At 43.7% G+C, this 23,827-nt stretch overlaps 1 protein-coding gene across 1 annotated transcript; it reads right to left on the reverse strand.

Moving 5' to 3' along the window:
• Positions 1 to 362: 362 nt before the first annotated feature.
• Positions 363 to 23,818, reverse strand: ilrun (inflammation and lipid regulator with UBA-like and NBR1-like domains). The gene is made up of 5 exons (XM_028406862.1): positions 23,537 to 23,818; positions 5,673 to 5,827; positions 5,369 to 5,566; positions 4,958 to 5,262; positions 363 to 2,878 (listed from the first exon to the last, which is right to left on the reverse strand). The coding sequence occupies exons 1-5, from the start codon at positions 23,692 to 23,694 to the stop codon at positions 2,843 to 2,845; spliced, it is 852 nt and encodes a 283-aa protein (XP_028262663.1). The 5' UTR covers positions 23,695 to 23,818; the 3' UTR covers positions 363 to 2,842.
• Positions 23,819 to 23,827: the final 9 nt, after the last annotated feature.

The following is a 23,827-nucleotide window of genomic DNA, read 5'->3' on the forward strand; positions in this document are numbered from 1 at the left end:
GCCTCCTATTGATCGGCTGCATCTGAGTGCGCTTCCTCCACCTTACAGTCAGCCAGCTCTTCACCACATTATTTATTTCTTTTAGATATTTTATGAATTTATTGGTAAATAATTGCTAATACTGGTTTGTTTTGCCTGTTTTTTGTCATATTACTGCCTGTTAAGCGAGGGTCATGACATTGATGAAGACTTCATATGCTGTGTCCTACTGAGGGTTCCTACTGTGCTCACCTTTAGATGAGCTCAGTTGGTTCCATGTTTCAATCCTGTATCCCTAACACACAGACATTGCAGCCTTATCACTAAACCTGCAGGTCTAAACTCATTTCTGTGCTGTTGTCTGCTTAAAAAAAGACAACATAGTCGTTTCAGTGTTAATTTAATCATACAAATGCTTAATTATAGATACAGGGGGGAAAAAAAGCTTTATTTTGACAATTTCTCTTCAGATAAATGTGCTATCTCAGGACTATGTAAACTTTCATCTCACCCACTCACCATGCTACCCAGCTCAAGTCCACACATAGTCACAAACTAAAAGTAAAGAATGATTTCAGCCATGTTCAGACATCCTTACCGTTTGTCACACACTGTCTCTCTCTCACTCTCTAATGCACACTCACACACAAGCAAGCCCACAAGAAGGAAGCAAAACACACACACACACACACACACGGAAAAAAAAAACTGACGGGACTAACAGAAGCACAGCAGAACAGTGTATACTGTTTAGGAGGAGGACTCTCTACAAACACAGGAGCGGTGCAACAAAGAGTGCTGGTGAATTTTACACATTATAAGAGAGGCAAAACTTTGAACAATTTATGAATAACATTCAGATGTTCTAAAACTTGGAGAACGTTTAATAAATTATTATTTTTAGAAAAAAAAACTGTAACACTATAAGTTCTATCGACAACTTTACCCATTTTATTTTTGATCCAGAAAAAAAAACAATCCATGAAAATCACCGTTGAGCAAGTAAAAAAAAAATGAAAAAAAAAATAAAAATAAAAATCAGGTGTAACAGCAGACATCTTCATTTTTAACATTGGACACTGATGCAGTAATGAAATTTTGTAGCTGTGTTTAACAAACAAGTCAACCAACAGAATTTTTGCTGGTGTCACAATCCACAATAAGCCAAAAACATAAAAAAAAAATCTCTTCAGAGGTGGTGGACAGTGTTGTGCAAATAGCAGGAACACAATGCCAGTGCTAGCAACCATGATGCAAACCATTAAAAATTTCACCTTCAGGCTCAAACTTCAACTCAACACTCACACAACTCAGCATGTACAGTTGGTCATTTGATTTTTTAGCACCACCTGCTGGCTGTAAATGGGACAGTTTGAATCTGCAGTGCACAAAAACAACAAGGACAGCAAAAATAAATAACATCAGGGTAATTCTTACTGATATAGCCCATTCAAACGGTGCAGAATCACTCAAAAATACTTCTGAGGTACATGCCTATTAAAGCTCTCTTAATATTAATTTTGTATGTGTTTATGTCATCCTTTGCCCAAGTAGTATACACCATTTTAATGTCAGTTAAATCCAAAGAGAAACATTACATGCATACTTAACAGGCACTCACACACATATTTTAGTACATATACTACAGACGTGGACTCAGCAACTACACTCACTCACCAGGCAAAATAGATTTAGATGGCTTGTTCAACCCTTTCTCACACCTCACTCATATCCTTTCAGCATCTACTTAAAGTGAAAACCACCCTAACAAAAAAAACACACACACACAGACACACACCTCATCCCATGCAGTCTGTATCGGGCACCTGCAGACTGTGTGGCGTTGATGACAGCACCGACCGGCTGTCTGGTCTGACTGTCTCAGCTCTCTGGATTTTATCTTTGGGAGAAACGGGGTCCCCACACAAGAGCGGACAATATTTTCTACACAGAGATACAGGAAGTTCTCGTGGCTCTCTCTTATTATCTTTAGACATCTATATGTATTCAGAGGTTATTCGTAAAAACCAAAGACAGTGGAGGAAATGCTCTAAGTGTAATGTTGTGGTAACGTTCAGCTCGTTCAGGTTCTTTCTCAACGAGGTCAAATAGTCTAAAAACCGTTTCAACGTCCAGAACGGTCCAGTTTAATCTTGGACACTGGTTGCTACAGTAACTGTAGACACAGCAATGTAATGCAGCAGATGCTACTTGGAGGTTGCTGCCGGATTTTGGTGACAAATATGGCTGCTTCCTAAAAAGTCTGATATTTAACAAAGAACTTGATATGGCCACTTACATGACTGGGGTTAGCTATCAGGTGTGTGGCGCCATTTTTCTTTTTTTCAGTCTTCTTTAAAACACTTTTTAAGGCCTCATATTGATTAATTTATACACTATCCTCAAAATATTTCCAGACCTGGGTAGGAACCCCCAAAGAGAGTAGAGTTGTATTCAGTTGCCCATGGGACATTCCGAACTGTGTGTAAGTTATTTAAGGTAAGTTTCCCTTTAATTGAAGTGTTTTACAGTGGAAATAAAAAATAATTGTGTTTATCTATGTTTAAGGTTTTATAGCACTCTTAAATGAAGCTTTCACACATGCGAATCCAGGTGATGATGATGATGATGATGATGTCGTCAGGTGGGCTGTTTCACTGTAGAGGATGTATAATCCATCACCTCACTGTCATTCATGTGTTTCTGTGGAAAGGGCCGTAGGAATTTTTTTTTGAGGGAGAGGGTCATCATGAGTCAGTATAAAACAACTGTTCCTCCCCCCCTCCTCCTCCTCCTCCTCTTCTGACTTCCTCTAAATTTAAGGACTCATCACCACTGTTGGGGGGGGGGGGTCTTTGTCATTCTAGCTCTGTCCAAATGGATAGGGTCCATGAATACCCTGGAAAAAAAGAGAGAAACTGCTTTAGTTAATTGTAGGGTTAATGTAGGTAGAAGCTGCAGCACCCGCTTCACTTTTAGGGTGGTGATAAAACCAATGGTGTCAACAGACAAACAATGAATGGCTCATTTAAATGTTTAAAGCTATATTGGTTTCAACAGTCCAGTTGAACCGCCCAGGAGAGCCTGGGATGCCACACTGTGATCAAAGGCTCACCTATGAGAGGTGCGAGGCGATACTACTGTATAACAATGATGTGGCTTAATGCACTGAAAGCAGGCTCAGCTGTAACTTTTCATGAACAAAGATCAGAAACTTGGATCACAGACGCTTCTGGTAGAATTCTGTAATCAACCACTACGAAACACACAGATGATTTAATAAGAAATTTGAAACTTTTAATTAAGATACTACTGTAAAAATGTTTGCTAATAGTTTTCCCAACACAAAATAATAATTCTCTGTACAGTGTGGATCGCATCATTGTGTTTTCACATGATAAAAATACACCAACATTCGACATTTATCACTAAATCTGTTGGAATAATTATATAATGAACAAAAAAAACATTGTTGCACGTAAAAAGATCTCAGTTCGTTCAACCCCTCTCTCACAAATACAGTGACAACACACTGCCTGTAAAAGTCTATCAAAACATGGTTATACATGAGGGTTTGCAGGTAATTGCAGACAAGATGCAAATTCCTGTTTAGAATCATCCACAAATGATAAACAAGCATGTAAGGAGCCTAGCTTGAAAGGACAGCTACGATAATAGCTGCTGTAACACAAAAAGTAGCAGCATTAATGGTATGTTTGTATTTCTGCAGCGAGGATACTGTAGTCTGAATTCTTGTTAATCTTAATGCAATACGCAATTTCCCCATTGAGGGACTAATAAAGGTATTCTTAATCTTAATGCTTAAAATGCAAAGGTCCAGCTGAGGGAAGAAGACAGGGTAAGAAAGGGAGAGCTGCAGCTAATGAGGACAGACAGGAGAGAAGCACAGCAACAAGCCAACACCGGTTTAATGTGATTTGTTGCAGAGCTATAATATTTAAAATTAAATGGTAAGTTAGCATTTGATGTTCACCCTGTGGTGACCAGGGAACAGAGCAAGAAAAAAAACAGCCTTACACAATACTTGCCTCAGATAACGGAAAGCAGCTGGCTTCAAAAGATGCTATTTAATACAGTGCATGTTCAGACTGAAATTACCTCCGTCACAAGACTCCATTCGTTTTTATGTGATCTTATTTCACCTCATTACAAGAAGGTTTTTATAACAGTGACATAAACTCTGAAACTCCTCCAGCCACCCTGCACCCGATACATCAACAGCTGCAGGCCGTAACGCTGGTATGAATGTCAACAATAAAAACAAAATCCAAATCATTCCATGACCTGCTCGAGCCTTCCTATACCAACACTAAGAAATATCCAAACTGAACGGATAACCTGCGCTGACACGTACTGAGCCTGAACACGGGCAGGTGTTAATGCTCAAACAAGAGCACAAATGTGTTTGATTTACATCAAAATTCTACATGCAACATGAGCACTTGGGGGTTCTCATATCTTTTTACTGCAGCCGGTGAAAATGATAAACAACTGAAGGACCTATTTATCAAATGACTTGTCCTTCAACATGAAGGGTCGTTCAACATCTGCCGCCATCTATCAGAGAACTATAACCAATCAGATCACTTCTTGTTGCCATTCACCCTAAAGCACACCTAACAGAAGGACACCATGTTGTTCAGAAATAACTTTTCAATGGTTGTATAAATAAAAAAAGAACATAAGTCATCTTCCGTAAAGCTCTACTAATGATACTGATACTTGAGGGTACAGGTTATTTAGATTGCCTGATCAAGAAGCTGTAGAATGGCTCATTAACCCTGGAGCCAATTCTCCACTCATAGGGGATCACCCCTAAAAACACAGAGAGAGTCCACATGTATAAAACAAGCCTAGAATCCACACTGGATAATTCCCACTGTTGAAGTGGGTTTCAGGTTAAGTTTAATCATCTCAAAGTATAAAAAAAAGGTGAATGACTTTTAAGAGTACATACCTGGCCATAAGTCACCACTGAAAGATTGGTTTGGAGACCATTTGATGCCCTATTTACAGAATTATGAGACAGTCCATTCTGATCTTGCTGGATTGACTCCTGTGTGCGTTCCCAGGCTCCTCCGGGATCTCTGAAGCTGTCGTCAGTGGCATCATGCTTGTTCTTCTGTGGCGAGGCGAAGGGGTTGAAGTCTCCCTGCACGTTGCGTTGGGGCTGGGTGTTGAATTCTGTCTCGAAGGAGGACAGCTGCTGGGTCACCCCGAGGAGACCTCCGACTTCTACGCTAAGAATCACCCAGATTACATCTGTGAAAAGAAGGAACGTAAGCGCTCCGATGTGGTAATTCTCTGTATGTAATACTTCTATGAAGTGCATACTATTCAAAGCCAAAGCATCATCTGTATTTCCTACCTCCGTAGAATAATCCGGTGGCTGTACACATCCTCCACTGGCCCTGGTACATGCCAGGATTTGTGGGACTTCGCATCTGCACGCTCACATCTGATATTTCCTGGGGATCTAGCGACTTCACCATAACGGTGTTGACATGCCCAAACTGATCCCCGCCTATGTACTTGAGACAAACCCCAGGAGGCCACGACTCTGCGCCTACAAAGTACCAGGGTTCAGTCAGTGAAAACACACAGCAGCAGTACCACCGCAAAATCACATCAGTGTCACAGAGCTGGGAATGTCCAGAAGGGAACGCCTATACCTGTGTTTTGTATCCTCCAGGTCTTTGTGAACGGTGTATCTGGAGGGACAGACTCTCCTTCTCCGATTGTCACATCTTCAACAAAGGACATGGATGGCGTGTTGACATTGGGACTTTCAAAGTCATAATATGCACCAATAGCAGCCTGTAGGTTCCTGTTACAACACAGAATAAAAAGCATGGTGTTCACAAGAGGCATATAATCAAGAGAAGAGTCTGTCCAAGATATACAGTGGGGAAAAAAAGTATTTAGTCAGCCACCAATTGTGCAAGTTCTCCTATTTAAAAAGATGAGAGAGCCCTGTAATTTTCATCACAGGTATACCTCAACTATGAGAGACAAAATGAGAAACAAAAATCCAGAAAATCACATTGTAGGATTTTTAAAGAATTTATTTGCAAATTAAAGCTGCAAGCAGCATTGCGGGCCCTCGCGCACCTTGCGATCCGCGGGGTCATCGCAGTCTTCTCTCCCATGCTCTCGTCTCCTATACTCTCCTGTCCTATGCTCTCCTCCTCTCATTTCCACAGATATACAACGAACACGTTTACAACCAAGCTTTCCTGCTACCAGTAGGTGGCGCTATGACCGTATCATCCTATTAGCATATATATTTGTTCAGACTCGGGTCCATAGCAGTACTGTAAGATTTTGTCCACATTGCATAAAGTACATGGGTAGTACTGCATAAAACACGAGTTCCTTTGTAATGGCGAATGGTCAACTTTGAGGCCACTCCCCCGCCACATGGTAATACTTTTGAAAGAGTTTTGGAATGCGTCTATTCCCTATGGTGTCCTGAGTGGACACAGTGAATTTCAGCTCAATTGCATGAAGTATGTGAGGCATGAAAAGTTTTGAAGCAGGGTCACAAATAGGCACAAAATGGCCACAAAAGTCAAAATGGCGGACTTCCTGTTGGGTTTGGAGGGGGGGGTCCAAGAGACTTTTTTGTGCGTCTTGGGGTGATACACATGTGTGCTAATTCTCATGATCCTGTGTCAAACTGGCCAGCGGGGCTACGCATTAGGGCAATAAATACAGGGAGTTCCTTTGTAATGGCGAATGGTCAACTTTGAGGCCACTCCCCCGCCACACGGTAATACTTTTGAAAGAGTTTTGGAATGCGTCTATTCCCTATGGTGTCCAAAGTTGACACAGTGAGTTTTAGCTCAATTGGATGAAGTATGTGAGGCTTGAAAAGTTTTGTAGCAGGGTCACAAATCGCCAAAAATTAACAGTAATTTCAAAATCGTGAACTTCCTGTTGGGTTTGGAGGGGGGGTCCAAGAGAGTTTTTTGTGCGTCTTGAGGTGATACATATGTGTGCCAATTTTCATAATCCTGTGTCAAACCGGCCAGAGGGGCTACGCGTTGGGGGCGCTATAGAGCCATTTTTATATGTGCATTTCAAAAGTCAGCAAATTTCAAAATTTTTCGGGCGAATGAATTTTTCTACCAAGTTTGGTGAGTTTTTGGGCATGTTAAGGCCTCCAAAAATGCGATCTCGGAGGGGGAAAAAAAAAAAAAAAAATAATTAAAGCTGCAAGCAGCATTGCGGGCCCTCGCGCACCTTGCGATCCGCAGGGTCATCGCAGTCTTCTCTCCTATGCTCTCGTCTCCTATACTCTCCTGTCCTATGCTCTCCTCTTATTTCCACAGAGATACAACGAACACATGTTTACAACCAAACTTTCCTGCTACCAGTAGGTGGCGCTATGACCGTATCATCCTATTAGCATATATATCTGTTCAGACTCAGGTCCATAGCAGTACTGTAAGATTTTGTCCACATTGCATAAAGTATATGGGTAGTACTGCAGAAAACACAGCAAGTTCCTTTGTAATGGCGAATGGTCAACTTTGAGGCCACTCCCCTGCCACACGGTAATACTTTTGAAAGAGTTTTGGAATGCGTCTATTCCCTATGGTGTCCTGAGTGGACACAGTGAATTTCAGCTCAATTGCATGAAGTTTGTGATGCGTGAAAAGTTTTGAAGCAGGGTCACAAATAGGCAAAAAATGGCCACAAAAGTCAAAATGGCGGGCTTCCTGTTGGGTTTGGAGGCGGGGTCCAAGAGACTTTTTTGTGCGTCTTGGGGTGATACACATGTGTGCCAATTTTCATGATCCTGTGTCAAACTGGCCAGCGGGGCTACGCGTTAGGGCAAAAAATACAGGGAGTTCATTTGTAATGGCGAATGGTCAACTTTGAGGCCACACCCCCACCACACCTTCAGACTTTTGAAAGAGTTTTGGAATGCGTCTATTCCCTGTGGTGTCCTGAGTGGACACAGTGAATTTCAGCTCAATTGCATGAAGTATGTGAGGCGTGAAAAGTTTTGAAGCAGGGGCAAAAATAGGCAAAAAATGGCCACAAAGGTCAAAATGGCGGACTTCCTGTTGGGTTTGGAGGCGGGGTCCAAGAGACTTTTTTGTGCGTCTTGGGGTGATACACATGTGTGCTAATTTTCATGAACCTGTGTCAAACTGGCCAGCGGGGCTACACATTAGGGCAAAAAATACAGGGAGCTCCTTTGTAATGGCGAATGGTCAACTTTGAGGCCACGCCCCCACCACACCGTAAGACTTTTGTAAGAGTTTTGGAATGCGTCTATTCCCTGTGGTGTCCTGAGTGGACACAGTGAATTTCAGCTCAATTGCATGAAGTATGTGAGGCGTGAAAAGTTTTGAAGCAGGGGCAAAAATAGGCAAAAAATGGCCACAAAAGTCAAAATGGCGGACTTCCTGTTGGGTTTGGAGGCGGGGTCCAAGAGACTTTTTTGTGCGTCTTGGGGTGATACACATGTGTGCCAATTTTCATGATCCTGTGTCAAACTGGCCAGAGGGGCTACGCGTTAGGGCAAAAAATACAGGGAGTTCTTTTGTAATGGCGAATGGTCAACTTTGAGGCCACGCCCCCACCACACCGTAAGACTTTTGTAAGAGTTTTGGAATGCGTCTATTCCCTATAGTGTCCTGAGTGGACACACTGATTTTCAGCCTGATTGGATGAAGTATGCGAGGCGTGAAAAGTTTTGTAGGAGGGTCACAAATCGCCAAAAATTAACAGAAATTTCAAAATTGCGGACTTCCTGTTGGGTTTGGAGGGGGGGTCCAAGAGACTTTTTTGTGCATCTTGGGGTGATACACATGTGTACCAATTTTCATGACCCTACTCAAAACAGGCCAGGGGGGCAGGCAGAAAAACCTATGAAAACACAACATTTTGTGTAGCCAGTAGGTGGCGCTCTGTCAAAGCCTCAATATTGTTGTATAGATGTGTTTAGGGTCAGACTCTGATCATACATGTGACATTTCGTACAGATCGGACAGAAAACGAAGAAGTTATAGAGACTTTCTGTGTCCTCAGAAATGGTCAAACTTTGAGGCCACGCCCCGGCCACACCGTAAGACTTTTGTAAGAGTTTTGGAATGCGTCTATTCCCTATGGTGTCCTGAGTGGACACGGCGAATTTCAGCTCAATCCGTTGAAGTATGCGAGGCGTGAAAAGTTTGGCAGCAGGGTCACACATCGCCAAAAATGGCCACAAACCTTCAAATGGCGGACTTCCTGTTGGGTTTGGAGGGGGGGTCCAAGAGACTTTTTTGTGCGTCTTGAGGTGATACATATGTGTGCCAATTTTCATAATCCTGTGTCAAACCGGCCAGAGGGGCTACGCGTTGGGGGCGCTATAGAGCCATTTTTATATGTGCATTTCAAAAGTCAGCAAATTTCAAAATTTTTCGGGCGAATGAATTTTTCTACCAAGTTTGGTGAGTTTTTGGGCATGTTAAGGCCTCCAAAAATGCGATCTCGGAGGGGGAAAAAAAAAAAAAAAAAAAAAAAAAAAAAAAAAAAAATTAAAGCTGCAAGCAGCATTGCGGGCCCTCGCGCACCTTGCAATCCGCGGGGTCATCGCAGTCTTCTCTCCTATGCTCTCGTCTCCTATACTCCCCTGTGCTATGCTCTCCTCCTCTCATTTCCACAGATATACAACAAACACATGTTTACAACCAAACTTTCCTGCTACCAGTAGGTGGCGCTATGACCGTATCATCCTATTAGCATATATATCTGTTTAGACTCGGCTCCATGGCAGTACTGTAAGATTTTGTCCACATTGCATAAAGTATATGGGTAGTACTGCATAAAACACAGCGAGTTCCTTTGTAATGGCGAATGGTCAACTTTGAGGCCACTCCCCCGCCACACGGTAATACTTTTGAAAGAGTTTTGGAATGCGTCTATTCCCTATGGTGTCCTGAGTGGACACAGTGAATTTCAGCTGAATTGCATGAAGTATGCGAGGCACGAAAAGTTTTATAGCAGGGTCAGAAAACGGTAAAAATTACAAAAAAAAGTCAAAATGGTGGACTTCCTGTTGGGTTTGGAGGGGGGGTCCAAGAGACTTTTTTGTGCGACTTGGGGTGATACACATGTGTGCTAATTCTTGTGATCCTGTGTCAAACTGGCCAGCGGGGCTACGCATTAGGGCAATAAATACAGTGACTTCCTTTGTAATGGCGAATGGTCAACTTTGAGGCCACGCCCCCGCCACACCGTCAGACTTTTGTAAGAGTTTTGGAATGCGTCTATTCCCTATGGTGTCCTGAGTGGACACAGTGAGTTTTAGCTCATTTGGATGAAGTATGCGAGGCGTGAAAAGTTTTGCAGCAGGGTCACAAATCGCCAAAAATTAACAGAAATTTCAAAATGGCGGACTTCCTGTTGGGTTTGGAGGGGGGGTCCAAGAGACTTTTTTGTGCATCTTGGGGTGATACACATGTGTGCCAATTTTCGTGACCCTACTCAAAACAGGCCACAGGGGCAGGCAGAAAAACCTATGAAAACACAACATTTTGTGTAGCCAGTAGGTGGCGCTCTGTCAAAGCCTCAATATTGTTGTATAGATGTGTTTAGGGTCAGACTCTGATCATACATGTGACATTTCGTACAGATCGGACAGAAAACGAAGAAGTTATAGAGACTTTCTGTGTCCTCAGAAATGGTCAAACTTTGAGGCCACGCCCCGGCCACACCGTCAGACTTTTGTAAGAGTTTTGGAATGCGTCTATTCCCTATGGTGTCCTGAGTGGACACGGCGAATTTCAGCTCAATCCGTTGAAGTATGCGAGGCGTGAAAAGTTTGGCAGCAGGGTCACACATCGCCAAAAATGGCCACAAACCTTCAAATGGCGGACTTCCTGTTGGGTTTGGAGGGGGGGTCCAAGAGACTTTTTTGTGCGTCTTGAGGTGATACATATGTGTGCCAATTTTCATAATCCTGTGTCAAACCGGCCAGAGGGGCTACGCGTTGGGGGCGCTATAGAGCCATTTTTATATGTGCATTTCAAAAGTCAGCAAATTTCAAAATTTTTCGGGCGAATGAATTTTTGTACCAAGTTTGGTGAGTTTTTGGGCATGTTAAGGCCTCCAAAAATGCGATCTCGGAGGGGGAAAAAAAAAAAAAAAAAAAAAAAAAAAAATTAAAGCTGCAAGCAGCATTGCGGGCCCTCGCGCACCTTGCGATCCGCGGGGTCATCGCAGTCTTCTCTCCTATGCTCTCGTCTCCTATACTCTCCTGTGCTATTCTCTCCTCCTCTCATTTCCACAGATATACAACAAACACATGTTTACAACCAAACTTTCCTGCTACCAGTAGGTGGCGCTATGACCGTATCATCCTATTAGCATATATATCTGTTTAGACTCGGCTCCATGGCAGTACTGTAAGACTTTGTCCACATTGCATAAAGTATATGGGTAGTACTGCATAAAACACAGCGAGTTCCTTTGTAATGGCGAATGGTCAACTTTGAGGCCACTCCCCCACCACACGGTAATACTTTTGAAAGAGTTTTGGAATGCGTCTATTCCCTATGGTGTCCTGAGTGGACACAGTGAATTTCAGCTGAATTGCATGAAGTATGCGAGGCATGAAAAGTTTTATAGCAGGGTCAGAAAACGGTAAAAATTACAAAAAAAAAGTCAAAATGGTGGACTTCCTGTTGGGTTTGGAGGGGGGGTCCAAGAGACTTTTTTGTGCGTCTTGGGGTGATACACATGTGTGCTAATTCTCATGATCCTGTGTCAAACTGGCCAGCGGGGCTACGCATTAGGGCAATAAATACAGTGAGTTCCTTTGTAATGGCGAATGGTCAAGTTTGAGGCCACGCCCCCACCACACCGTGAGACTTTTGTAAGAGTTTTTGAATGCGTCTATTCCCTATGGTGTCCTGAGTGGACACAGTGAGTTTTAGCTCATTTGGAGGAAGTATGCGAGGCGTGAAAAGTTTTGTAGGAGGGTCACAAATCGCCAAAAATTAACAGAAATTTCAAAATTGCGGACTTCCTGTTGGGTTTGGAGGGGGGGTCCAAGAGACTTTTTTGTGCATCTTGGGGTGATACACATGTGTACCAATTTTCATGACCCTACTCAAAACAGGCCAGGGGGGCAGGCAGAAAAACCTATGAAAACACAACATTTTGTGTAGCCAGTAGGTGGCGCTCTGTCAAAGCCTCAATATTGTTGTATAGATGTGTTTAGGGTCAGACTCTGATCATACATGTGACATTTCGTACAGATCGGACAGAAAACGAAGAAGTTATAGAGACTTTCTGTGTCCTCAGAAATGGTCAAACTTTGAGGCCACGCCCCGGCCACACCGTAAGACTTTTGTAAGAGTTTTGGAATGCGTCTATTCCCTATGGTGTCCTGAGTGGACACGGCGAATTTCAGCTCAATCCGTTGAAGTATGCGAGGCGTGAAAAGTTTGGCAGCAGGGTCACACATCGCCAAAAATGGCCACAAACCTTCAAATGGCGGACTTCCTGTTGGGTTTGGAGGGGGGGTCCAAGAGACTTTTTTGTGCGTCTTGAGTTGATACATATGTGTGCCAATTTTCATAATCCTGTGTCAAACCGGCCAGAGGGGCTACGCGTTGGGGGCGCTATAGAGCCATTTTTATATGTGCATTTCAAAAGTCAGCAAATTTCAAAATTTTTCGGGCGAATGAATTTTTCTACCAAGTTTGGTGAGTTTTTGGGCATGTTAAGGCCTCCAAAAATGCGATCTCGGAGGGGGAAAAAAAAAAAAAAAAAAAAAAAAAAAAAAAAAAAAAAATTAAAGCTGCAAGCAGCATTGCGGGCCCTCGCGCACCTTGCGATCCGCGGGGTCATCGCAGTCTTCTCTCTTATGCTCTTGTCTCCTATACTCTCCTGTGCTATGCTCTCCTCCTCTCATTTCCACAGATATACAACAAACACATGTTTACAACCAAACTTTCCTGCTACCAGTAGGTGGCGCTATGACCGTATCATCCTATTAGCATATATATCTGTTCAGACTCGGGTCCATAGCAGTACAGTAAGATTTTGTCCACATTGCATAAAGTATATGGGTAGTACTGCATAAAACACAGCGAGTTCCTTTGTAATGGCGAATGGTCAACTTTGAGGCCACTCCCCCGCCACACGGTAATACTTTTGAAAGAGTTTTGGAATGCGTCTATTCCCTATGGTGTCCAAAGTTTACACAGTGAGTTTTAGCTCAATTGGATGAAGTATGTGAGGCTTGAAAAGTTTTGTAGCAGGGTCACAAATCGCCAAAAATTAACAGAAATTTCAAAATCGTGAACTTCCTGTTGGGTTTGGAGGGGGGGTCCAAGAGACTTTTTTGTGCGTCTTGGGGTGATACACATGTGTGCAAATTTTCATGATCCTGTGTCAAACTGGCCAGCGGGGCTACGCGTTAGGGCAAAAAATACAGGGAGTTCCTTTGTAATGGCGAATGGTCAACTTTGAGGCCACGCCCCCACCACACCGTAATACTTTTGTAAGAGTTTTGGAATGCGTCTATTCTCTATCGTGTCCTGAGTGGACACAGTGATTTTCAGCTTGATTGGATGAAGTATGCGAGGCGTGAAAAGTTTTGTAGCAGGGTCACAAATCGCCAAAAATTAACAGAAATTTCAAAATCGCGGACTTCCTGTTGGGTTTGGAGGGGGGGTCCAAGAGACTTTTTTGTGCGTCTTGGGGTGATAAACATGTGTGCCAATTTTCGTGACCCTACTCAAAACAGGCCACAGGGGCAGGCAGAAAAACCTATGAAAACACAACATTTTGTGTAGCCAGTAGGTGGCGCTCTGTCAAAGCCTCAATATTGTTGTATAGATGTGTTTAGGGTCAGACTCTGATCATACATGTGACATTTCGTACAGATCGGACAGAAAACGAAGAAGTTATAGAGACTTTCTGTATCCTCAGAAATGGTCAAACTTTGAGGCCACGCCCCGGCCACACCGTCAGACTTTTGTAAGAGTTTTGGAATGCGTCTATTCCCTATGGTGTCCTGAGTGGACACGGCGAGTTTCAGCTCAATCCGATGAAGTATGCGAGGCGTGAAAAGTTTGGCAGCAGGGTCACACATCGCCAAAAATGGCCACAAACCTTCAAATGGCGGACTTCCTGTTGGGTTTGGAGGGGGGGTCCAAGAGACTTTTTTGTGCGTCTTGAGGTGATACATATGTGTGCCAATTTTCATAATCCTGTGTCAAACTGGCCAGAGGGGCTACACGTTGGGGGCGCTATAGAGCCATTTTTCTATGTGTGTTTCAAAAGTTAGCAAATTTCAAAATTTTTAGGGCGAATGAATTTTTTTACCGAGTTTGGTGAGTTTTTGGGCATGTTAAGGCCCCCAAAAATGCGATCTAAGGGGGGGAAAGAAAAAAAAAAATAATTAAAGCTGCAAGCAGCATTGCGGGCCCTCGCGCACCTTGCGATCCGCGGGGCTATCGCTGTCTTCTCTCCTATGCTCTTGTCTCCTATACTCTCCTGTGCTATGCCCTCCTCTCCTCTCATTTGCAGAGATGTACAACAAACACATGTTTACAACCACACTTTCCTGCTACCAGTAGGTGGCGCTATGACCGTATCATCCTATTAGCATATATATGTGTTCAGACTCGGGTCCATGGCAGTACTGTAAGATTTTGGCCACATTGCATGAAGTATATGGGTAGTACTGCATAAAACACAGCGAGTTCCTTTGTTATGGCGAACGGTCAACTTTGAGGCCACTCCCCCGCCACACGGTAATACTTTTGAAAGAGTTTTGGAATGCGTCTATTCCCTATGGTGTCCTGAGTGGACACAGTGAATTTCAGCTCAATTGCATGAAGTTTGTGATGCGTGAAAAGTTTTGAAGCAGGGTCACAAATAGGCAAAAAATGGCCACAAAAGTCAAAATGGCGGACTTCCTGTTGGGTTTGGAGGGGGGGTCCAAGAGACTTTTTTGTGCGTCTTGGGGTGATACACATGTGTGCCAATTTTCATGATCCTGTGTCAAACTGGCCAGCGGGGCTACGCGTTAGGGCAATAAATACAGGGAGTTCATTTGTAATGGCGAATGGTCAACTTTGAGGCCACACCCCCACCACACCGTAATACTTTTGTAAGAGTTTTGGAATGCGTCTATTCTGTATCGTGTCCTGAGTGGACACAGTGATTTTCAGCTTGATTGGATGAAGTATGCGAGGCGTGAAAAGTTTTGTAGGAGGGTCACAAATCGCCAAAAATTACCAGAAATTTCAAAATTGCGGACTTCCTGTTGGGTTTGGAGGGGGGGTCCAAGAGACTTTTTTGTGCATCTTGGGGTGATACACATGTGTACCAATTTTCATGACCCTACTCAAAACAGGCCAGGGGGGCAGGCAGAAAAACCTATGAAAACACAACATTTTGTGTAGCCAGTAGGTGGCGCTCTGTCAAAGCCTCAATATTGTTGTATAGATGTGTTTAGGGTCAGACTCTGATCATACATGTGACATTTCGTACAGATCGGACAGAAAACGAAGAAGTTATAGAGACTTTCTGTGTCCTCAGAAATGGTCAAACTTTGAGGCCACGCCCCGGCCACACCGTAAGACTTTTGTAAGAGTTTTGGAATGCGTCTATTCCCTATGGTGTCCTGAGTGGACACGGCGAATTTCAGCTCAATCCGTTGAAGTATGCGAGGCGTGAAAAGTTTGGCAGCAGGGTCACACATCGCCAAAAATGGCCACAAACCTTCAAATGGCGGACTTCCTGTTGGGTTTGGAGGGGGGGTCCAAGAGACTTTTTTGTGCGTCTTGAGGTGATACATATGTGTGCCAATTTTCATAATCCTGTGTCAAACCGGCCAGAGGGGCTACGCGTTGGGGGCGCTATAGAGCCATTTTTATATGTGCATTTCAAAAGTCAGCAAATTTCAAAATTTTTCGGGCGAATGAATTTTTCTACCAAGTTTGGTGAGTTTTTGGGCATGTTAAGGCCTCCAAAAATGCGATCTCGGAGGGGGAAAAAAAAAAAAAAAAAAAAAAAAAAAAAAAAAAAAAAAAAAAAAAAAAATAATAATCCTAAGGGTTTCAATAGGGCTCTTGCACCATTCGGTGCTCGGGCCCTAATAATCCTAAGGGTTTCAATAGGGCTCTTGCACCATTCGGTGCTCGGGCCCTAATAATAATCCTAAGGGTTTCAATAGGGCTCTTGCACCATTCGGTGCTCGGGCCCTAATAATAATCCTAAGGGTTTCAATAGGGCTCTTGCACCATTCGGTGCTCGGGCCCTAATAATAATCCTAAGGGTTTCAATAGGGCTCTTGCACCATTCGGTGCTCGGGCCCTAATTAAAGCTGCAAGCAGCATTGCGGGCCCTCGCGCACCTTGCGATCCGCGGGGCTATCGCTGTCTTCTCTCCTATGCTCTTGTCTCCTATACTCTCCTGTGCTATGCCCTCCTCTCCTCTCATTTGCAGAGATGTACAACAAACACATGTTTACAACCACACTTTCCTGCTACCAGTAGGTGGCGCTATGACCGTATCATCCTATTAGCATATATATGTGTTCAGACTCGCGTCCATGGCAGTACTGTAAGATTTTGGCCACATTGCATGAAGTATATGGGTAGTACTGCATAAAACACAGCGAGTTCCTTTGTAATGGCGAACGGTCAACTTTGAGGCCACTCCCCCGCCACACGGTAATACTTTTGAAAGAGTTTTGGAATGCGTCTATTCCCTATGGTGTCCTGAGTGGACACAGTGAATTTCAGCTCAATTGCATGAAGTTTGTGATGCGTGAAAAGTTTTGAAGCAGGGTCACAAATCGCCAAGAATTAACAGAAATTTCAAAATTGCGGACTTCCTGTTGGGTTTGGAGGGGGGGTCCAAGAGACTTTTTTGTGCATCTTGGGGTGATACACATGTGTACCAATTTTCATGACCCTACTCAAAACAGGCCAGGGGGGCAGGCAGAAAAACCTATGAAAACACAACATTTTGTGTAGCCAGTAGGTGGCGCTCTGTCAAAGCCTCAATATTGTTGTATAGATGTGTTTAGGGTCAGACTCTGATCATACATGTGACATTTCGTACAGATCGGACAGAAAACGAAGAAGTTATAGAGACTTTCTGTGTCCTCAGAAATGGTCAAACTTTGAGGCCACGCCCCGGCCACACCGTCAGACTTTTGTAAGAGTTTTGGAATGCGTCTATTCCCTATGGTGTCCTGAGTGGACACGGCGAATTTCAGCTCAATCCGATGACGTATGCGAGGCGTGAAAAGTTTGGCAGCAGGGTCACACATCGCCAAAAATGGCCACAAACCTTCAAATGGCGGACTTCCTGTTGGGTTTGGAGGGGGGGTCCAAGAGACTTTTTTGTGCGTCTTGAGGGGATACATATGTGTGCCAATTTTCATAATCCTGTGTCAAACTGGCCAGAGGGGCTACACGTTGGGGGCGCTATAGAGTCATTTTCCTATGTGCGTTTCAAACGTCAGCAAATTTCAAAATTTTTCGGGCGAATGAATTTTTCTAGAAAGTTTGGTGAGTTTTTGGGCATGTTAAGGCCCCCAAAAATGCGATCTCGGAGGGGGAAAAAAAAAAAAAAAAAAAAAAAATAATAATCCTAAGGGTTTCAATAGGGCTCTTGCACCATTCGGTGCTCGGGCCCTAATAATAATCCTAAGGGTTTCAATAGGGCTCTTGCACCATTCGGTGCTCGGGCCCTAAAAATTAAAGCTGCAAGCAGCATTGCGGGCCCTCGCGCACCTTGCGATCCGCGGGGTCATCGCAGTCTTCTCTCCTATGCTCTTGTCTCCTATACTCTCCTGTCCTATGCTCTCCTCTTATTTCCACAGAGATACAACGAACACATGTTTACAACCAAACTTTCCTGCTACCAGTAGGTGGCGCTATGACCGTATCATCCTATTAGCATATATATCTGTTCAGACTCGGGTCCATAGCAGTACTGTAAGATTTTGTCCACATTGCATAAAGTATATGGGTAGTACTGCATAAAACACAGCGAGTTCCTTTGTAATGGCGAACGGTCAACTTTGAGGCCACTCCCCCGCCACACGGTAATACTTTTGAAAGAGTTTTGGAATGCATCTATTCCCTATGGTGTCCTGAGTAGACACAGTGAATTTCAGCTCAATTGCATGAAGTATGTGAGGCGTGAAAAGTTTTGAAGCAGGGTCAAAAATAGGCAAACAATTGCCACAAAAGTCAAAATGGCGGACTTCCTGTTGGGTTTGGAGGCGGGGTCCAAGAGACTTTTTTGTGCGTCTTGGGGTGATACACATGTGTGCTAATTTTCATGAACCTGTGTCAAACTGGCCAGCGGGGCTACACATTAGGGCAAAAAATACAGGGAGTTCCGTTGTAATGGCGAATGGTCAACTTTGAGGCCACGCCCCCACCACACCGTAAGACTTTTGTAAGAGTTTTGGAATGCGTCTATTCCCTGTGGTGTCCTGAGTGGACACAGTGAATTTCAGCTCAATTGCATGAAGTATGTGAGGCGTGAAAAGTTTTGAAGCAGGGTCACAAATAGGCAAAAAATGGCCACAAAAGTCAAAATGGTGGACTTCCTGTTGGGTTTGGAGGGGGGGTCCAAGAGACTTTTTTGTGCGTCTTGGGGTGATACACATGTGTGCTAATTCTCATGATCCTGTGTCAAACTGGCCAGCGGGGCTACACATTAGGGCAAAAAATACAGGGAGTTCCGTTGTAATGGCGAATGGTCAACTTTGAGGCCACGCCCCCACCACACCGTAAGACTTTTGTAAGAGTTTTTGAATGCGTCTATTCCCTGTGGTGTCCTGAGTGGACACAGTGAATTTCAGCTCAATTGCATGAAGTATGTGAGGCGTGAAAAGTTTTGAAGCAGGGTCACAAATAGGCAAAAAATGGCCACAAAAGTCAAAATGGTGGACTTCCTGTTGGGTTTGGAGGGGGGGTCCAAGAGACTTTTTTGTGCGTCTTGGGGTGATACACATGTGTGCAAATTTTCATGATCCTGTGTCAAACTGGCCAGCGGGGCTACGCGTTAGGGCGAAAAATACAGGGAGTTCATTTGTAATGGCGAATGGTCAACTTTGAGTCCACGCCCCCACCACACCGTAAGACTTTTGTAAGAGTTTTGGAATGCGTCTATTCCCTATGGTGTCCTGAGTGGACACAGTGATTTTCAGCTTGATTGGATGAAGTATGCGAGGCGTGAAAAGTTTTGCAGCAGGGTCACAAATCGCCAAAAATTAACAGAAATTTCAAAATGGCGGACTTCCTGTTGGGTTTGGAGGGGGGGTCCAAGAGACTTTTTTGTGCATCTTGGGGTGATACACATGTGTACCAATTTTCATGCCCCTACTCAAAACAGGCCAGGGGGGCAGGCAGAAAAACCTATGAAAACACAACATTTTGTGTAGCCAGTAGGTGGCGCTCTGTCAAAGCCTCAATATTGTTGTATAGATGTGTTTAAGGTCAGACTCTGATCATAAATGTGACATTTCGTACAGATCGGACAGAAAACGCAGAAGTTATAGAGACTTTCTGTGTCCTCAGAAATGGTCAAACTTTGAGGCCACGCCCCGGCCACACTGTCAGACTTTTGTAAGAGTTTTGGAATGCGTCTATTCCCTATGGTGTCCTGAGTGGACACGGCGAATTTCAGCTCAATCCGATGAAGTATGCGAGGCGTGAAAAGTTTGGCAGCAGGGTCACACATCGCCAAAAATGGCCACAAACCTTCAAATGGCGGACTTCCTGTTGGGTTTGGAGGGGGGGTCCAAGAGACTTTTTTGTGCGTCTTGAGGTGATACATATGTGTGCCAATTTTCATAATCCTGTGTCAAACCGGCCAGAGGGGCTACGCGTTGGGGGCGCTATAGAGCCATTTTTATATGTGCATTTCAAAAGTCAGCAAATTTCAAAATTTTTCGGGCGAATGAATTTTTCTACCAAGTTTGGTGAGTTTTTGGGCATGTTAAGGCCTCCAAAAATGCGATCTCGGAGGGGGAAAAAAAAAAAAAAAAATAATAATCCTAAGGGTTTCAATAGGGCTCTTGCACCATTCGGTGCTCGGGCCCTAAAAATAATCCTAAGGGTTTCAATAGGGCTCTTGCACCATTCGGTGCTCGGGCCCTAATAATAATCCTAAGGGTTTCAATAGGGCTCTTGCACCATTCGGTGCTCGGGCCCTAATAATCCTAAGGGTTTCAATAGGGCTCTTGCACCATTCGGTGCTCGGGCCCTAATTATGGTGGTAAATAAGTATTTGGTCAATAACAAAATGTCATCTCAATACTTTGTTATATACCCTTTGTTGGCAATGACAGAGGTCAAACGTTTTCTGTAAGTCTTCACAAGGTTTTCACACACTTTTGCTGGTATTTTGGCCCATTCCTCCATGCAGATCTCCTCTAGAGCAGTAATGTTTTGGGGCTGACTCTGGGTAACACGGACTTTCAACTCCCTCCAAAGATTTTCTATGGGGTTGAGATCTGGAGACTGGCTAGGCCACTCCAGGACCTTGAAATGCTTCTTACGAAGCCACTCCTTTGTTGCCCGGGCGGTGTGTTTGGGATCATTGTCATGTTGAAAGACCCAGCCACGTTTCATCTTCAATGCCCGTGCTGATTTGGTTTTCACTCAAAATCTCACGATACATGGCCCCATTCATTCTTTCATTTACACGGATCAGTCGTCCAGGTCCCTTTGCAGAAAAACAGCCCCAAAGCATGATGTTTCCACCCCCATGCTTCACAGTAGGTATGGTGTTCTTCGGATGCAACTCAGCATTCTTTCTCCTCCAAACACGACAAGTTGAGTTTTTACCAAAAAGTTCTATTTTGGTTTCATCTGACCATATGACATTCTCCCAATCCTCTTCTGGATCATCCAAATGCTCTCTAGCAAACTTCAAACGGGCCTGGATATGTACTGGTTTAAGCAGGGGGACACGTCTGGCACTGCAGGATTTGAGTCCCTGGCGGCGCAGTGTGTTACTGATGGTAGCTTTTGTTACTTTGGTCCCAGCTCTCCGGAGGTCATTCACTAGGTCCCCCCGTGTGGTTCTGGGATTTTTGCTCACAGTTCTGGTGATCATTTTGACCCCACGGGGTGAGGTCTTGCGTGGAGCCCCAGATCGAGGGAGATTATCAGTGGTCTTGTATGTCTTCCATTTTCTAATAATTGCTCCCACAGTTGATTTCTTCACACCAAGCTGCTTACCTATTGCAGATTCAGTCTTCCCAGCCTGGTGCAGGTCTACAATTTTGTTTCTGGTGTCCTTTGACAGCTCTTTGGTCTTGGCCATAGTGGAGTTTGGGGTGTGACTGTTTGAGGTTGTGGACAGGTGTCTTTTATACTGATAAAGACTCCAAACAGATGCCATTAATACAGGTAACGAGTGGAGGACAGAGGAGCCTCTTAAAGAAAAAGTTACAGGTCTGTGAGAGCCAGAAATCTTGCTTGTTTGTAGGTGACCAAATACTTCTTTTACTGAGGAATTTACCAATTAATTCATTAAAAATCCTACAATGTGATTTTCTACATTTTCTTTTCTTATTTTGTCTCTCATAGTTCAGGTATACATATGATGAAAATTACAGGCCTCTCTCATCTTTTTAAGTGGGAGAACTTGCACAATTGGTGGCTGACTAAATACTTTTTTCCCCACTGTATATATATATATATATATATATATATATATATATATATATATATAGGAATAGTCCGTCTTTTGTCCTCTGACAATGAGGTGATTCAGCCATTGATTGACAAAAACTTCCCCTGCAACCACGCTGACAACCACTTCAAGTGTTATGTTTATTATTTTCACCAATTTAACAATGGTTGTGTCAATATTTAGCACACTTCCTCACCTCAGCCCATCAATTTTTGAATATTAAGTAGGTGTTAAAATTTCCCCTTCATTTCACTTCTGTCTCTTTCTAAAATTCCCCTGTTGTGTCCCAAAGGAGTGACTCCTGTATTTGATAACTATTTGCAAGGCTTGCAAACAGTGTACAGAATTCTAACATTGTGTCTCTCAACTCTTAAAAAGCTGTTTAAAACTTCACTCAAACATGGAGTATTGTCTTAGCACCCCTTCCTTCTCTTCCTAATTCTGACTCCATTGTTGCCATTTAAATTTAGACATCATGGCTCCAACCTAGAATAAAGAAAATAGCATAGTCTTATCAGTATTGCATTGAACTGATCTACTGTCATTATTTATCCTCGGTCCGGTCCCACCCAGGATGGATAATAAAGCTGACTCCCATCCCCTGGGAATCCTGGAGAATTCCTGTGAAATTGCCAGCCTCTACTCAAATCTTTAATTTGCACAATGGCTCTGACAAACACACTGAATCAAACACGTCCCTTCCTGTCTTTTATCAACCATTGCTGCCTTGTTGAAAACCACATCTAAAAAACAAAATCCAGACCTCTAATTTATAACAAAGACTCGATATAATGTGAGGTTATATTTCTCAGACTTCAGAACACTTCTAAAAGCCAGAAAATACACGATGCAAACAGAATCCTTACAAAGCCACGGCTGATATAAAGAGCGCTCCACCACTATGATCAACTACATACTGTGGATTACAACTTCTATCATCTTCTGGATTTTCTTCTGGACAGTGGTCACAGTAAACAATCTACAAGCATCTAAATTTGCTTATAAAATTCCAAATAATGCATCTAAATCCCATAAAATCTACACATCCCACACAGAACACACTGCTTACAAGACTCTATTGCTAAAATCTGATTGTATTACTGGAATGTTAGGATGTAAACATATACTAAGAGTATGACACTCTCAGTCTACCTGATACTAATGTGTAAAAATGGTGCAGTGTCCCTTTAACAAGTGTGACTAATCTGATTTAATGTCATGCTTCAAACAGAAGCTGTATGAATGTTTGGCCACGAATCTTCAAAGACGATGTAATTACATAGAGACAACGATCGCCTCAGTTACAGGTGATCATAAACATTAAGAGGCTTTGATCAACACCACTTGATAGATCACGACTGATTACGTCACCAGACTAACGTGAAGTGACTGTCGCGGTGTTGAGTTGTGGTTTCCTCAGGAGCCAGGTTTAACCATCTCTCTCTCTCTCTCTGCGCTATTATGTAACAGGGCAGATAATACTGTACACACCGAGAGTTCCCTGTGCTTAAATTAGCCTGCTAGCTTTGTAGCTAGCTTGCTCTTTGCTCTCCTTTTGTTTTTACTCTTAACTTTACATGGTTACAACTCAGTGTCAGGACAAACTTTACCGTTTCACTTCCGTTTGCCACTGACTGATCGTTAGGAGTTAACTGCCATTTCCCGTGAGGGAATGATGAAACGACCCCCTCGGTTGTAATTCAACAGCAATAATTCAGCACAGTGTAAAAAACCCCTGCCTCCATTTTTTCATGGCATTTTAACGTATGCTAACTAGCTAATTATAAAGCTAGCTTAGCGTCATGTTGTCGTGCTACAACAGGCCCTCCCATATCCCCGCACTCACCAGTTGGTCATGTCCAGGAAGAAGGCGCAGCCGGCAGGGTTGAGCTGGAAGCCCAGCAGCCTCTGAAACTCCGAAATGAGGACGTCCTTGTCCGTGGTGCCCATGCAGCTGAACTTCTGCATGAGCTCCGCGTCCACGTCCATGTCCGTGCCCTCCATGGGTGACGGGTGTCCCGTAGCGGAGACGGGGTGGTGCGTGGGGGTCCTCTCTCAGTTTATTTCGAGGCCTTGTCCAGCCATAACAACCAGCTCAACAACAACAACCCTCAGTGCGCATGGCACGGCAAGGGGG

The sequence above is a fragment of the Parambassis ranga genome, chromosome 5, assembly GCF_900634625.1.
Source record: "Parambassis ranga chromosome 5, fParRan2.1, whole genome shotgun sequence".
Taxonomy (NCBI): Eukaryota; Metazoa; Chordata; class Actinopteri; family Ambassidae; genus Parambassis; species Parambassis ranga.

Bases quoted from the DNA above. Each gene is read 5' to 3' on its own strand.
- ilrun (XM_028406862.1), bottom strand. From the start codon at position 23,694: ATGGAGGGCACGGACATGGACGTGGACGCGGAGCTCATGCAGAAGTTC. The intron at 5,828-23,536 runs GTGAGTGCGGGG...GTGTTGTAACAG, and splicing joins TTCCTGGACATGACCAACTG to GAACCTACAGGCTGCTATTG. The intron at 5,263-5,368 runs GTAGGAAATACA...TTCTTTTCACAG, and splicing joins CACCGGATTATTCTACGGAG to ATGTAATCTGGGTGATTCTT.